The sequence below is a fragment of the Paramisgurnus dabryanus genome, chromosome 15, assembly GCF_030506205.2.
Source record: "Paramisgurnus dabryanus chromosome 15, PD_genome_1.1, whole genome shotgun sequence".
Lineage (NCBI taxonomy): Eukaryota > Metazoa > Chordata > Actinopteri > Cypriniformes > Cobitidae > Paramisgurnus > Paramisgurnus dabryanus.
In genome coordinates, this window is record NC_133351.1 from 20,196,942 (window position 1) to 20,215,259 (window position 18,318).

At 36.5% G+C, this 18,318-nt stretch overlaps 1 protein-coding gene across 1 annotated transcript in view; it reads right to left on the reverse strand.

Moving 5' to 3' along the window:
• Window positions 1-18,318, reverse strand: part of cntnap5a (contactin associated protein family member 5a) — a 76,072-nt gene that overhangs the window by 37,740 nt on the left and 20,014 nt on the right. The window contains exons 2-4 of the mRNA XM_065251513.2: window positions 14,046-14,156; window positions 11,956-12,149; window positions 3,385-3,532 (exon numbers count right to left, since the gene is read on the reverse strand). Of these exons, the coding sequence (XP_065107585.1) occupies window positions 3,385-3,532; window positions 11,956-12,149; window positions 14,046-14,156 (453 nt within the window). The remainder of the gene's footprint in view (window positions 1-3,384; window positions 3,533-11,955; window positions 12,150-14,045; window positions 14,157-18,318) is intronic.

The following is an 18,318-nucleotide window of genomic DNA, read 5'->3' on the forward strand; positions in this document are numbered from 1 at the left end:
TTAAATATTTCTTTCACTGAGGCCTATTAGAGAGATGCTTCCTGTAAAAGACTTTTTGATACACCGAAACAGCGTTCCTCGGATGCAAAAACACATTATCGTTTCTTGATTGCACTGTCTATTTCCCAGAATTCTTCTGTTTTTCAACCCATTACCGTGTAATGCCACTCATTATGAAGCAAAACCATATAGCCCGCTGAAGAACGAGTGCAAGAGCGAGTGAAAGAACTAAAGTGTTTTTTTAAAGTATGCCTTCTTTCAAATTAGTGAAGCAAAGCAAAAGGCCCATATAGATTCCAACAGTGAATATAATGATCTATTTGGGTATAATAAGCAACCGCTTCATTTAGTCCAATAGGGAAACTGCTGTCTATGGCAGACACGGTCTTGGCATAGCAATCTTACAGTTACAGATAATGACGCTTCTTTAGTATTGCACCATTCTCAGGTTCAGCTTGAGTTCACAACTGTCAAAGCACTTGGCTGATTATCATTAGTATTTGGCCATTACAGTATGTGATATGTGGCTGAAGTTAATCTGTGCTGCTAGGTGCAATCTTGACATTACCAGTGAGCAATAGCCGTCAAATCATGTCTAATTAAAAATACATTCGTGCTCTTCCTTCAAGGTTATGTTTTGCACTCAAAGATCCTGTGGATAAGTGCTTTATCGGTAATGTTTAGTTTGATTCTCTAAGGAATAATATGTTCACATTTCATTCGCTATCTTAGAGCATCTGATCTGATGCAAACGTCTGGCTAACAAACAACCTGATCGTATGATGTCTGATATGTGGATGTCTTTGTTCGCTATTGGAAGATGTAGAGTCATCAGCAACCTTCATTTAAAATCACTTAAGTAAAAAACGCAGCTGTCATGAAGTGTATTATCCGTGTGACCTTCGGATTCACCACCTGGCAGAAATGCTGTATAACTGAAACAAGACAAAAGTGGCTGTAAAGATCTGCTGCAAGAATTATGGGTAACGCTTTCACCTTATATACTGTGCCACTGTGATTTTATTTCCCCTGTTACTGTGAAATGTGCACTGTGTGAGCTGCTATCAGATCTAGGAGTTTTTGCTGTGTTTTTTCAATTGCTGTGATTCTATCAAGCAAATCTGATCATCAAATCTGACATAGCACGTTCACACTACATCAAGTGGCTTTTGTATCTGTATATCTGATATTTAACTCGATTTCCTGTGCAATATTTTAAAAGGTCAGCAGTAGAAAAAAGTGGTGGGCTTTTTTATGCCACAAAAGATTTTTAAAAACTCTTATAAAATAAGGAGGTTGCAAATAATAAAACATTGGAAAAAAACTTAATTAAAACAGTAAAAAGAAACATCTGCATCCAAAATGAATGGCTTTGCAACTTTCCAATGTGAAAGCGAACTAGTAAATATATGATCTACACCCTGATCTTTTCTGACAGCCTTCAGAGGAAGGAGGGGGAATACACTCAACAAAAAAAAAAAAAAAAATGCTGGGGTATTTTCATCCCAACGTTAGGTCAAAAAGGGACAAACTTAGCCTTTTGGGTTGAATTAAACCACAAAATGTTAAATATATTTGACTCAACAATGGGCTTTAACAACCCAGCATTTTGGATTGAAACAACACAGCATTGGTTTTATGTGTTTTCCCCTTTATTCCCAGATGCTGAGTTGAAAATAACCCAGCACTTTTTAGGGTGTAATGATAGTGGGAGGGTTGTGTGATGTCATCCTACAGTATGAATGCAGATAACGGCATTGTGTTTAATTCATGGGCATCAGAAGCAAAAAAAATCTGGGTGAGTCCAAAACATTTACTGGGCTACATGCATGTTTCTTGTATTCTGGTTCCTTTCTATTAAACGCTTGCTTTTATTGCCTAAACGCTTAGTTTACCCTGAGTCACGGTAGTGCAGTTGGCGAAAGTATTGAAAACACGAAATGGAGTTTAATTTGGACTTTAACTCATTCCCCGTCATCCTTTTTTTGGAAAAGTTGCCCGGCAGCATTTTTTTACTTTTTTACAAAAGTTTCACAAAATGCATTCCAGAAATATTTTCTTCTAAAAATATTTTAGCAAAACCTTAAATAATTGTATTTTTGTGAAGGAATTTAGTTAGAGATCAGATGCAGAACGATTATCAAAACATACACAGAGTTTAAAATTAGTAAATTGCTTCGTTTTTTATAAATTGGGTAATCACCTTTTTTATGCAAATGTTTTCTCTTAATTGACGAGATAACTTGTCAATGGCGGGGAAAGAGTTAAGGGGTGGTTTCCCAGACAGGGATTACATTAAACCAGGACTAGACCTTAATTTAATTAGAAAATATAACTAGTTTTAACAAACATGCTTTACTAAAAATATAACTTGTGTGCATTTTGAGGCAAATCAGAAGGCACTGATGTATTTTAAGATATGTCAGTGCAAGTTGTTTTCAGTTTGGACAGCTCTTACATTTATTTTAGTCTAGGACTAGTCTAATGCCTGTCCGGGAAACTGCACCTAAATGAGCCAAGTGGAATGGATTTGAGGAAGCAGCCGCATTAAAGTCAAGGTTGTAGCTAAAACATGGAACAGAGTTTAATTTATTAGGGCATTCCTTTGGTTGAATGGATTTGACTGTTGGCACTCTGACAAGTGAACAGACATATTGGCTAAAATAGACAAAAAATGAGTAGGTCCAATATTATTGGTCATAAAAAGTACACATATAATGGTTCTGACACCCATGGTTTAAATTACACTGAGATCCAGTCAGAATGTATACTCAAACACCTCTGTACCAGGACACACAGATCAGATATCATTCCAACCACAGATTCATTTACACGTGTCTTTTCAACATCCAGGTATTGGTCCCATGTAAATGCCAAGCGTAAATGCAGCCAAATGTCACAGTCAGACTAGACTTTCATCATGTGATATTGCTGTGCAAAACTCAGCAATATATCATACGCTAAAGTGTTGCTTTTTGTATTGACAGATCATAGATTGCAATGTGCTTGGACCATTTCTGTTGTTTTGTTATTATTGTACAAAATGGGATTGTGCGATACAATTATTTTAGTTTTTCTCCACCTGTAAAGGCCACACTGTGAGGTATTGATCATCTATTAGTCACACATTTTCACGTGATACAAACTTTCAGGTCAGAATTCACCAGACCTAAACTTTTTCCTCATGAGCTTGCGCTTCGGGTCTGCCGCATTTGTATGTGAATGAATGGAACAAAAATCTATGTGACCACTGCATTAGAAAAAAAGCTAATAAAAATAGCAATTGAAATCCTTCTTATCATGAATGTCCATTTTTTTCATAGAGTAAAAGACAGTTTGTAACATTATACTTTAAAAGTTATTTAGAGCAAATCTGTCACTCACGGTAGGTACAGCCATACACAGCCACCCTGAGACCCGCTCGACCGCTAGGGCTCCACTCCAGAGGAACGAAACGCAGGAACCTGGTTCTGATAGGCTGGCTGAGTTTATGGTGAACCACACTGTCCGGATTCACATTACCCACAATCCTCTGCAAACAGACAAAACATTTTAAAACAGTTATGTTTATAATTTAACATTTGACAGTGAGAGTTTAAGCAAAAAGCACTTATTCCTGACAGTTAGCATTGGTTTTGTAGGCCTCAACAGTTTATGTAAATTTCAACTTATTTTCATCTGCTAGTGCACATAATTTCACAGTAATTCGTGTCTGACTCACTCGCAGTTTAGATTCGTGTCGAACTAGAGAACAGATGACCAAGTCACCACATGGTTATGGATGAGTAACAAATGGAAAATGTCAACTTTTTTCAAAGATAGTCCACGTTCCTTTGAGATAGTGATAAATATCATCAACAATATCATCACCTTCCCTGGTGAGATACCAGCAACCCACAAACACTGTTATGATGCCAGCAAAAACAAGAATCTGATGGTAATGACTGCAAAGCATTGTTTTGCTTGCATACTGGCTCGAAGAAAGAAATACCACGCATGCCAAAACTATCAGGCATGGCAGATTTGTAGATAAGCAAGCTCAGAGTTTGTGAAAGATGTTCCATAGAGATTTAGTCTTGGTGTTTGTAATCCACTTTTAAAGCTGAAGGACAGATTGATTTTCTTTACTTTGTTCAGCTGTTTTTCTCCTGACTGCACTTGTTATCATTAGTTTTTATTTTTATCATATGATAACACTTCTTCGACTCTTGAGTGTGTGCGCATTGCTCATGACATCATCAGCTCCTCGCTGCCGTCCTCATTTGAGCTCCCACTGACGACAACATCCTGTCCCACACCACATTTTCTTTTCTCTTTTTCCACCTCTGAGAGGAAAAAAGAAAACAACAATACATCCATCCAATTACCTGTCAGTTCACCTCGACCCAAGGGCGCATCGGAGCACCCGTCGAGACTGTGGAGATGCCCCCGGTTGCAGGCTGCCCACGTAAACAGCTCCTCTCTACACTTCATTAACTCTCTTCCTCTATTGACTCCTGCTAGACCCTTCAGCTCCTTTCATTAAGCTCGTGTGCTCTGCTGGCGTTATGATAAACTCTCCACGGACCGTTTCATCAACCTTTTACGTCTGTAACTGTTACACCCTCTGTGAGTCACCACTCACCACTTCATTTAAACCTTTACATTAAATTTACATTTATCCAAAGCGGCTTACAGTGCATTCAAGTTATACATTTTATCAGTATGGAAATTGAACCCAGAACCGTTGCGCTGCTAATGCAATGCTCTACTAACTGAGCTACAGGATCAGCTAAACCAGAATCACTCCACATCAAAAACAAGAGCCAGCAGAAGATGAGGTTTTGTGTTTGTTATACTGTATACATTGTGCTTCACATGTGAAGGGTCTTTTGAGCATTACATATTAGATGATTTTAAACTGATATATCTCAATATATGTTTTATTATCAGTAAAGATGCCCTTTTGTTTGAGCGGTTTTCCTCCAATTTACCTCTAAGCATGAATTAGACTCTGTCCCATGAGAAACCTAAGAGTGTCACAGATAGCAAGCACCTCTGTGCCTCTGTTTAAAAGAGAGCTAAGAGAGGAAAACTGTCCCCAGATAAAAGAAAAGCAGTCTCTTCCTTTTCAGCTTTCCTCTGTGGCTCCATTGTGCATTGGTGTCATGTGCTAGAAAACGTCATGAACTTATTAGTTACAGTTGCTAAGCGAAGCTGAGCACAGATGAAATATACAATGGGATTGCAAGACTTGACAAGTGACAATTTCATCATCGTCTAAAAGCATTATGGGTGTTTCAAAAAACGAAATGAAAAACAAAGGTATTTTCAGGACAATTTGTCTGTGATTCTGATTCCAACCTGTTACGGCTTATACACCAAATAACCTACACTTCATTGGACCTAAATCAACCACGAGTCTTGCTATACGCAAGCCAATCTAACAAAATGACAAGCTGCTTCATCGATCACCTTTAAGGCGCTCAAGCCTGCGTGTATGCTAGACCAGAGAGAATGATTGAGAGAAATAAAGAAAAAACTGGATGCCTAACAATTAGCACATAAACAGTATTGAAGTGCAGGCAGAAAACATAGCTAAAGTCATATTTTTCTGACAGAAGACCAATTGGATGAACAACGATATGCAAAACGATCATGGGTCACATTCAAACTTGTTATAACTGGAATACAACCCAAAAGTGGCAGCCAAATGCAGCAAAGCACCCCCTAATGTGTGGTTTAGTTTCTTCATTTTTACATTCTGACTTTCATCATTTGCAATGTTTATAGTTGCATCTTAAGTAATTTAGCAACCCAAAAAATTGCCAAATAAAATAAATAATAAAAACGAATTTGTTAAAGAGCACCTATTGTCGATTCACGATTTGACATTTCCTCTGGTGTGTATATGTGTATTAGTACATGTTAAAGATATGCAAAAGGAACAAATCCCAAAGTAAACGATGACGCGAGTTATCATCTCCAACATAAATCTCTTTTCTTGGACTACAACAAACACACGGATTGTAGGCAACAGTTTACTTCCTGGGATTGGTGATGTAGACAAGACCGACATTATCATAATTCCTCCCACTTGGACTCACAGCCTGTAACTTAACTCCTGTTAGCAACCAAATCTTTCAAACATGGTAAGAGCGTCACATTTCCAGCTGATGTAAGAGGTATTCGGGCTAATCACAACGTACAGATTAGCTGGCCAATCAGGGACACAATGCTTTCCAAATCCGTGTGTTTTTAAGAAGAGAGTGAAATCTGGAGCTACGAAAATGTACGGTATGTGGAAAATAATTTGTTTTTTTAACCATAAACCAAGTAAACACATTGTATTATACCAAATGCACAAAATAATGTTGTTTTTTAGCAATGAAATAGGTGCTGTGAAATGACAAAAGTAACATTTCAGTAATTAAAATGTCTCACATTTGTTAATGACTAACACATTTTTCATTGCCATTGCAGTGAATTGCAAACCTAATTTACAAGACGCACAGAGGGTTTGCATACTCATATATAAATACTGTATATAGGTATATTAAACTAATAACAATAAATAGATGTGACAAAAAAAGAGCTGTGCTTGAATAAGCTTTTGTTAAATTAGTCAAATGAAACAGTACACTTAATATACTATACTATATATCTTGAATTGGATGACAAGAAGTCTAAAAATGAAACTGTGCAAATACAAACTGTAAGCCTTGTAGAATTTGCCTAATTATATTAAAGACTTCATAATCTGCAACCTTAAAACCTTTATTGCTATTCAAAACAATTTACATGAACATCTACAAATTGCCTTAATTCGTATTTTTAGATGTTTGTTAGTAGATCTGCGCGAATTTTGGTTCTCCTAAAAACCTTTTAGCCAAGTGTTCTTTAAATAAACATCTTTTAATATTTTTATAGTCTGTCAAACCTTTATCCACTATAATAAACGTTTGTACAACAGAAAGGTATAAGGTTCTTTTAGGATCCATACAGTCTGAAACATTTTTGGAACCTTTATTTTAAGAGTGTATGAGAAAAGCATGATGTGGCCTAATGTGTTATAATATCCGTATCAAATTATTGATGGTAAAACACTTTTGCCACAGGCTGTTATGGATTATGCAAACTAGAAATATGATCTTGCAGTCCTTCCAACAGCAGTGCACTATAGATTTTGAGATAATGCATGTTTGAAACCTCTTCAGTAATACAGGAAGAAAGGGTCTCTCCTTTATTACAGCCCTGAAAGCGAAGCAATTCCTCACAGAGAGATATTCTCAATGTTATGGCAGGCTTACAACTCTGAGCTGTCAGTGTTAACATCTGTCACGCTAGTTAACGTTCTGCAGTTCAATTCCTGTCTTTCTAGACAGCAGACCCTCACTCTTAATATTCAGTCTCAGAAAATCTCAGGGTAACCATCTCGCATGCCATAGACACCGCCATAACTCACACAAACACACCGCCCGGAGATGAAAATGACAAAGACGGACATGAACTCTGTAGCTCAAAGGCTGTAAGAGGAAAGAAATGACCGTGGTAAGACCTCTACAATGCTTGTGCAATTTTCTGTCAACGTAGGCGAATCCTGTTTCCCAGACAGGAGATGATGGCAATACAAGACGAAAGAAAAGAGAGAAAGAAAAGGCTGAGAACAAAATTTGCTGGGAAAAAAATTGCATATGTTCGATACATCTCAACAGCTATTTCTGCTTTTAAAGTGCTGGTCTGTCTCGAGACAGGATTTGGTTCAACGAGGCTATCGAGATGACTACTGTATACAGTTAATAGATGCAATTAATCATCAATTCAATTTCTTTGCCATGACTGCTTATTGATTAAAGATACTGTTTGCATGATTGTACAAGATGATCTGTCTGTTCTTATATTTCTATACAGTAGCTCCACCTCTTACACACACCTCTCGCAAACACAACACATCAAAATACCGCCAGCCACAGTGCTGACTGGAAAGAGCAATTATCAGACACTTTGGCAAGCCCATTCACACCTATCTTCAGGAAGACCTTCCCCGACACACGCTTCAGTGGAGACAAATAAGCTTTGATGTTGGGTTGTTCACTGGCCGAACATTTTTCCAGTACCCCTCGCTATTTCAGATACAGAACTGTCATTAAGACAAAGCACCAATGAGGCTTGGGAATAAATGAAAAGTGTTTTCCTTAACCCAGATATAACAATAATTTATCAGATGCTTCTTTTCCCATCTTTTCCACGTTACACTGTGTCTATGACTGAGACTGCAGTGTGATAATCTTTCTCTGTACCTCAATCATCTCAAAATGACAGAGAGAAGCAGACTTGTGGCTCCGAGGTTTGCTCAACACATTCTGGCAGTTTGTAGCTTTTTTGTAAATTATAACAGCTTTTTTAATAATCAAGTTTAAATAGGAATTGACGAACACAATCCTACAGCAGTATTTTGCGAGGTTAATTCATATGAATTTGTACGAGCTTATACGAAAGAGCCAACGTATAATAGTAACAATGTATGTGAAATCAGACGGATTTGTTAGCTTTAAAGTGCACCTATTTCATTGCTAAAAAACAAAGTTATTTTGTGTATTTGGTATAATACAATGTATTTGCGTGGTATTTGGTTCAAAAACATATTATTTTCCACATTCCTTACATTTTTGTAGCTCCAGATTTCACTCTTTTACAAAAAGGCACAGATTTGAAAAGCTATGTGTCCTTGGTTGGCCAAGCTAATTTGTACGTTGTGATTGGGCTACTGACTACCTCTGATGTCAGCCGGAAATGTGACGCTCCTTACCATGTTTGAAAGATTCAATGCTTACAGGAGGTAACTTACAGGCTGTGAGTCTGAAGTGGGAGGAATTATGATAATGTCGGTCTTGTCTTCATTACCAATCCCAGGAAGTAAACTGTTGCCTACAATCCATGTGTTTGTTGTAGTACAAGAAAAGAGATTTACATTGGAGACGATAACTCGCATCATTGTTTACTTTGGGGTTTGTACCTTTTGCATATCGTTAACATGTACTAATACACACTCACACACCAAAGGAAATGTAAAACGTGAATCGGACAATAGGTGCTCTTTTATGTATGCTGCTTAGCAAAACAACAATAACAATAAAAAGCCTAAAGCATCATTTTACTATAATTGTATTTACAATAATATAAGAGCTTTGAGATTTTTATGTCATAATAAAAAAAATCTCTGATATTGCTGAGATGGTACTTTTGGGTATTCTCAAAAACCTCACTTAAAGGGCCCTATTTTAACCATCTAAGTGCATGGTCTAAAGTGCACGGCGCACAGTCTAAAAAGGTGTGTCCGAATCCACTTTTGCTAGTTTAACGACGGGAAAATGGTCTTTGCGCCTGGCACACAGTCTAAAAGGGTTGTTCCTATTCTCGTAATGAGTAATGGGTTTTTTGGGGGGGCATAAAGTTCAGTAAACCAATGAGAGTCTCATCTCTCATCACCTTTAAAAGCCAGTTGCGCTCGTGCCAAGTCTGATTGCATATTTACATGGCGGAGTTTATAAGCGGAATAAATGTAGGCAGATGAAAAAGACCACCAGTTTAACAATGATGTTAAAAAATGTGTTTTATTTAGTGTATTTTAATTGATAATAAAGTATGATGCATGATCACTGTAATCTCAAAAAGTTTTTTACAATAATAATTTACAAATATGCAAAAAAAAAAAGGTTTGCATAAGTAAAAATACTTTGTTTGTAACAAACAGAGATAACGAATAACATGTAGATGGGTGCTTCAGCACTTGGACAGCACCCTGACTCAGGCCATTGAGTGTTTAAAAAAATATTACTTAAAAAAGGTTCTCATATCACTATATCTAAATGTACAAAGTCATCATATACAATAAATCCGTGGGGTAGTATTTAAAAAAAAGTTAACTATATAAATGCAATATTATTACTTTTTAAAAGAAAAAAAAAACATCTGCTTACCAGGCTACAGGTAAAGCAGCTGTTCACGGCTTCTAAAAACCTGTAAACAGTCCTCATTTAATCATGTTAATCCTGTACTGCTGTGCATCCATGCGTGTAAAAAACAAATGCGTGTTGTCCCGTTTATAGTCGCATATTACTAACAGGCTTTTTAAATAAAATAAAAACATTATTGCGCCATTGACTTTAGACCAGGATTTAGTTGGTCAATGGCGTAGTCCAGTAGTTCCCAAACTTTTTCAGCGTGCGGCCCCCCTTGTGTACGGTGCATTCCTTCATGGCCACCTAAAGAAAATTTGTCACTAAAAACTGTTCTAAAACTCAACATTTTAATAAAAAAACATTAAATTATACAAAAAAAGTAGAGCTTTTGGTTAGTAGCCTTATTTTTTTTAGGCTTAATTACACAGAATTCATGATAAATTAATGTTTTTCATAAAATGTCATAAAACTGGCACCATCTCGCGGCCCCAGTTTGAAAACCACTGGCGTAGTCTATTGTAGTTGCCTTAAAATAGCAACACGCCAACAATGCCCCTGTAAATGCTTTTTCTATTAAAACAACGTGACGCTGAACGTGAAAATGATAACATATGCTGGTCTGAAACTAGCAAAAACACTTGCTTTGGCTGCATTGAGCCAAGTGTAAAAGAGAAGACTGTGAGATCTTATCCATGATATATCTGTCCAATCAAGCACAGATTAAGTATCTTTACCAGTTGAATGATTGGTGGAGGACAGAAGACCACAACAAAACCAACCAACTGGTACCACAGAAACATTTATGGTACATTTACAGAATACTAAGTCAATCCATTACACATGACAGTACAACAACATAATTCTCTGTCTCTGTCAATGCAGGGCCTGGAAATCTGGTCCGTATTCTGAGCCTATTTAATATCAAATAAATATGTTTGAAAATGAATACACCGAGAGGGACTCTTGAAATTACTTTTTTTGAAATGGAAAATATAAGAGTTTGTAGTTCAGCTAAGTTAAAAAAGATGAAAAGACCCCAGAAAAGGCAAAGAAAAGATTACCGCCTCATACTTCTGAAAGCGTTTCCTTTAAACTTGTTACCTGATCAACTTTATTCCTCGTTTCCACCACATAAAACGCAAATTACATCTTACCCGACTGTAATCTTCGCCTTTCATTAAACACACTTTGAAATGTCATTATATCTTTAATAAAGCGGCGGCCTCATAGTTTAAATGTAATTACAAAGCAGCGATATGAAACAATGAATCTTCCGTCATTTAGAGGTGTTATAACAGTTCAGCCTGAAGACGAAGACAATAGAAGAGTGGGTGGCTCAGCATCGAGCTCTCTTCAAACACCTGTCATGATTGAACGTGTCTGTGGCAGCCCAAACATCATTAGAATGATCTATTTTAGGCATCTCAGAAATTGCTAGTAGCATTTCATATGTTTGTAACTGAATAAAGAGTTCAGCTAATAGTATCAGTACTTTGATTCAAATTGCACTTCATGAAAATAAGTTGCACTGAAGATCTTCAAACTAAGATGTGTTTCTTCTCATATCATAGGCATTTGATTTCTGCATATCAGTAAATAAATGACTACAAGTAATTACAAGTTTCAAAAGAGACCACTGATGTCTCCAAAACCACTGCTCATTCACTTCATGTGGAAGAGAGCATAAAAACATCTATGCATCTATCCCTATGCTAATTTCCTTTATCTAAGCTGTCTTTTTGTCTCACATAAAACTGTATATTAACTCAAATCAATATTTCATGTCCGATTATTTTGAATTACTTTTTTGGTAAATAGTCATCTAATAAACAGTATGATGTTGAGTAACCCAGTCATTACTTCATAATAAATACAAAACTTTACAAGTTACCACCTAACAGAGATTTATCTCGCAATAATGACCAGCTGATGATACGTTATCCTTTAACAAATCACAGTCTAAACCCATGAAGGTGTGAAGGCTACAGTAATTGGTACTAAAGTACACACTCACCCCAACACTGTCCTCCAACATGTACTGCTTCCAGACCCGCCCCGTGTCACTGTAGAGGAGCATGTAGGCACTGACCCAGTCTGTGCTGCCGTGACGACCTTGTGTGGCCACTGCTGTCACCTCCACTCGGTCTTGGAGGTCAACCTGCAACCATGGCGACCTGTCCGTCGATTCTGGGCTCCACCCTCCTCCTCCTAAAAGACCCAAGAAGACCACTGTCAATGCAGACTGATCTTGCGGGAATTCCTAGTATTTACAAGGTAGCTAATTTGTAAGAATTAATTGTAAATCATACAAAAACATATTACTATTAAAAAATAAACAATAATAAAACCCCACCCATGTATCAACCCCCCAATGGGGCAAAAGCAGATCATATTAAAAGGTTAAAATAAAATTGTATGAATTCGTACAAATTAGTCACATTATAAAATAGTTTTAAAAAATGTGGTATTGTGTTGTTCAATGTCTATTAAAACTTTTCTGAGATCAGCCTCCTATTGTTTCCTTGAAGAAAAGCAGAGATGTGCGTTTGACTCTTAGCACTGTGTCCTAACTGTGTCCTAGCAATAAAAAGTATATTTTCATGTTAGACAGAAATTTTGATCTGACCAGCCATGACCTGATGCTGCGACAAGCGACAGTAGTTTTTATTTTAAGAACGGTTTCCATTTCTGCAATGTCACGGCTATCAGCTCCGCCTTTCACATTCAGTGAAACTTCTGTGCATTATGAATATTAATCATAAAACATGGACGAGAAGAGACTGATGAGACGTTTAAAAGCAGAAATATATAACAAATCCCCCTACAAATTTCACAAGGAAAGGCATAAAAAGTGGAGGGATACGTCTCTGTCACTGCGTCCAAAACTGCCTACTATATAGTATGGAAGTAGGCTGTTTCGGATGCACTAGCATGGACACATAAAAGCAGTTAGCGAGGCAAGTACATTAGTCGAAACGTACCCCGGATGACCTACTACTTCTGCTAAGGTTTGAAGAGTGCATTCGATGGACACTTTACTATCCAGAAAAAAGAAGCGGCATTATATTAAAAAATGTCGGAAAGTGGTAACATTAAATGTAAATGCATAAGGAAAACAGTTTAATTGTACTTGTTTAAATAACAGCATCCAATTTAATGGCTTACTGTTATAACAACCTTTTATTTTATCACATGATGTATCCACACTGCGAATATAGGGCATCCAAATTTCATTCACATTACCCATATTCATACTATTTGTACTGTTTAAATGGTCGATAAGTAGATATTTCCTATAATTTAGTATGTAATGTCACAGTATGCGCTTTGGGACGCAGGGTGTATTTGTGTGCATTTTTCAGCTGCACCCTTTTGATGCAAAAACAGAGAAAAACAGTTTTATTGAATGCTATGAGGATTGTGTTATGCCACGCTGCTTTTTTGCATTCAGTATCGCATTACGTCTAGTTAGGACACGGTATAAGACGACTTGTTTTTGTATTCACTCGGTTAGCTGCTGTCACTCGTTTGACAGATTCCACTCAGAAATAAAACAAAAGCCTTGACTTCTTGACCTCACTCTAGATGTACAGCGTTCACTTTGCATCAAGCACAGGGAGGCATGCTGGCGGGCACGCATGTTTCATAAAGATGCGCTTCTGGCCACACAATCCCCCTGCCAAGAACAGCGGAGAGGTTTATTAGTCAAGCACAACGGACCACAGCTCAACTCCATGGGAGCAAATGAGCGCAGAATTTTAAACCTGGGATCTCTGACTTGAGGAAGCAACGTTTACGCAGACTCCCCAGAGAAAGGAATCATTAAGTTTGTTACAGTCTTGCATGGCAGAGGTTGGTCACATCTATGAATAGCTCAGAGGACATGCGGAGAGAGGGCAAAAGGCTTGATGACATACCAAACCTGCAATTTACTGGAGGTAGAGTTGTTTTTTCTCTTGGCCTGAATTAAACACTCAGGGATTCGGTTTCTACATTAAGTACAGAGCAAACGCTTTTCATCTGTCTGTTTTTTATGATGGTGTAATTTATGATGCTTGTGACTCTGACAACTGAATTATCATACAAATAAGAACTTGGACTTACCATCTCTTCTGTTTAGTTTAGCGAAGTACGCAGCCCGACTGTCTGGGAAATGCGAAGAGCTCAGAAATGAGTTTGCAGGCAGAAGAGACGCCAGAGATCCATCACAGCTGTCTGGATAACAGAACAACAAAGAATATTAGCTTATGAGGAAATAAACTACGGCACTCGTGTATGTGAAAAATGGAAATGGATTTTCTTTAGATGAGACTTTTATTGTTCAGATAAGCTACAGTCAATCGGGTGAACATTCCTGTATCTTAGTAGAGCCAGGTGCTAGCAATGCCGAGATCAAAGGTTTGATTCCTTCCATTTAACAAATGAAGTGATAAAATGCAAGATAAAATCAGCTAAAGGCATAAATGTAAATGTGACAGTGATGTGTTTTGCTTTTTTCTTCACTTCGGTTTTCCAAATTCTGTTTCTTAGCATCAATGATTTCTGTTAAAGCTTATTTTGAGCAGAAATGAAGAATTTCTTCAATAACAAGCTAATCAACACTGTATTAACTGTTACAGAAGATATTTGTTAGACATCTCTTCATGGTGTAATGGACTGAATGCCCTGAATTATAAAAAATAATTATTTGTTGATATCAGCATCAAACTCGAACCATAAATTATGTGCTGAAAACAAATCTATCCCTCTCCCCCTGACAGTGCTTTAAAAATGATGTCCTTCACTTAATTTGACTCTGTATAGATGGTTTCAGCAGTAACAAAATAAACAAATGGCTTTCGTGGAACAAGCGTAACTTCCTGTAAAAAAAAACAACAACAAGAAGTAGATTACCTTAGGTCAAATCATAGCTAAAACGTATCAAAAACTACATTAAACATGTATACTATATAATGTATGCAATCTTAACTACAGATCACCTGCCAAACCTCCTTTTAAATAGCGGAGCATGATCGCTGTCTCCCTTCGTTTTTAGGAAACCAAAACAATTGTTATTTTCGATGAGACATTTATTCCAGAGTTCAGTTTAGCCACTAGTCAAACCATCGAATAAAAACAGACCGAAAGTTAAGATCCACCTAAACACGTAACTGCGACCGTGCACATGCGTACGATGAAACTGTCTATATGTATGCCACTCAGTGGCCAGGCATAAATGTTTGGAAATCTGATATTCTTATCCAAAACACTAAAGAAAAAGAAATAAATAAACATCTAATAGTGTTGTTTTTTTTGTAAAGCTGAGGGTTTTGCACAGTACTGTACGTAAATCGATAACAGACAACTGTACAGAGGCATCAGTCTGATGTGAAACCTAATGAGTTAATAATCTTTATGCCCCTTTATGTTGTTCTCACTATAAAGTTACAATGAATGAACCATTTAAAAAAAAGTAAATTCACCTAAAAAAAAACTTCTATTAGGGGAGAACCGGTGCGAAAGTAACTTGGGATGAATGTAACAAATACATTTTTGTAGTTGCATTCCAAACTATGACAGCATCTTTAGCACGCAACCCTTGACATAGCTGACAAAAATCTCATTATTTCGTCACCGTTTTGCGCGTGTAGGTGCAGAAAGCAGTTTTCAACCATGATAAGTAAAGCAGTAATTTTTTTTTAATAATGCTTTTTTTCTGGTTTCATGTGTTACTATACTAACCAATCTACAGGTTATTTAGTGCTCTACCAATCCTGAAGTTTGACTTCTCAGAGTTTTTCAAAATAAAAGTAAACCGGGTTTAAATGTCGTCTACTTTTGTCCCGCTGCTATTACTTTTGCATTATGTTGAAAATATTATATATTACGCTCATTTAATTTAATTTACTTTTCATAGTGTTCACACTGTTGAATTTTTTATTCTCAAAAATTACAATTTGTACTGTCGAGTTGCTTTTGAAACGTTTGATGAAACTGAAATTGAAAATGTAATTTCATTCTTTTTTGTAAAGATAAATAACAAAATATATTTGCATTCATAGTCATGTATATTTATTAAAAACAAGTGTAACACGAAAATATATTTTGTTGTTGTTCTGTTGTGTTAGTTTTGATCCACCTGTGTGTTACTTTCGTCACAGCTGACAGGTTAAAAAGTAACAATTCTCTACTTCTGTTTAAAGTGAAATTACATTTGTTCAAAATTCCACCTGGTATTGATAGACAACACTTGTGAGTTATTGTCCACAGCCAAAAAATATCTTTGTCTGAAACATTATCTTTTAAATTAAGTTTTTCTAAAAAATTTTACTTTCGCCCCTGCTCTCCCCCAACCAGATAGACAGCCTAAAAATCAACAACCATGCAGAGTTGAGCTGAAATTAATTGATAGCTAAAGTTGTTTTGGTTAAAGTTACGAAGTTTACATGCTTAACAACATCCTCACGAGCTTTGACCTTATTGGGTTGCATGATCTTAGTAGATAAATAATGGTGGTCAAAAGTAAAAAAATTAGGCGGAGATAAAATAGGTTTCTGGGTCAAGAAAACAACTTCTGTAGGTTATCTCTATGGAAACAGCAAAACATGCCTCTGTATAATTAGGGTTAAAACTCAACAGGGGTTTTGACTTTTCTTTTTGATAGAAAAGGTTATGTGCTCTATTATCATCAGTTTACAGGTGAGAAATATTTCACTTTTAATGATATGGCATAAAACAAAAACAAATGAGAAAAAGAGAGACCAGCTGTCCATCTTCATTATCTACAGAACTGTTAACTTCTAGTTTATGAGCAAAACAGATCATTTAGACTGACCTTGAAATTTCCAAAATTTTGAAAAATCTTATGCATAAATAGAAACATGTTTTTCCAAAAGTAATGTGAGTAAAGCATATGCATAAGTAAGGCATTTTTCATCAAAAAATTACATTTCGTACACTTTCGTATCCTTAAAGCTGGAAGCTATGCAATATGGAGTCAAAAAAAAAGAAAAAAGTACAATCCATCAAAAAATGCTGGGCTGTTTTTAAGCCAGCGGTGTGTTCTGTCCAATATTTACCAAGCATGGGTTTAAAACAACCCTGCATTATTTACAGAAGTCACTTTTTAGGTATACCGATCCTTTAAAAATGAATCCAGGGCATAATTACGTTGAAACTCATTTACACACAGTACATGCCATTTTAATCTCTGAAAAATAGTGTTTTTAATCAACATCTAAAAAACTTAATTAATTTAATTAGCCTGTCGAACCTTAACATTTTTCTGGGTGTCTAGTATAGAGATGTTTAGCTGCATTTATTGTGTTTTTTGTTACAGATCCCCCAAAAAATAAATACATTTTTGCATCGCAAGCAATGGCCTTAAAGCAGGATGTGAAAGGGCAACTGAATATCAATATTTGCACATGGGATTTCTTGGTCAGCTCACTACTGCTCTTGCAAGTCATTTATAAACACTCAAGCATACTTTCAATTTGCTGTAAAGTATGTGACACAGGACACAAAATATGAATACAGTCGCTGTTATATAGACATATTGAAATGTCAGTCATCAGTTGACATAAATTCATAAGGTCAGCAACTACAATCTCAGAAAATATTCACAGATGAAATTCTGTCTGCTTCAGATAACCCCTACCTTTAAATTTAAGCAACATATGTTCAGCTATTAACCTCATGCTAAGCGATAACCACTTATGACCTTCATACATATGCAAAGTCTTCACTGTGGTTAAATCTCCTAGCGGGACTTCTCTGTGTTTCATAAACTTATTTTCACGCTCTTTTGAGCTTTGAAGATATCAAGACACCAAAAATCCGGACAACATCATCACTTTCCTGAGAGCCGCCATTAAGGGTTACGGAGAAAACCATTTTGAAATGCGAGCCTCTTATTCATAAAATGCTAAGGCTACATTCATTCCTCAGAGAAAAGCAATCTATTAACAATCTATTCAGAAATTTGAGTTTTGACTCAATTACGCCACATAGAACTGTGTGACATTCAGTTTCCATACTTTGCAGTGATGTGTTTTTAAAATAACAATTTATTTGTTACCTTTTTATAGACGGATTTCATGTCCTTCTAGAGTAGATTATTTCTACACAGCTCTTCGTACAGCTGTGATCCATGTATGCCGTCTCCCCTTGTCTTAAGGAAACTGAAACATTATTATTTTGCACAATGTATTTGTCTAAGAGGTCAGGACCATTAAACAAACTAACTTCGGGCCAGGCACGTAACCGTGACCGTCTATATAGTTTGCAGAAGCCTTTTTCCACTAAACAAAAGATTTTTGCAACATAAAGGATTTCAGGCTGTTAAAGGTTCTTAATAGAACCATACAGCCCGACAAAGAAAAGTTTACACACTTTT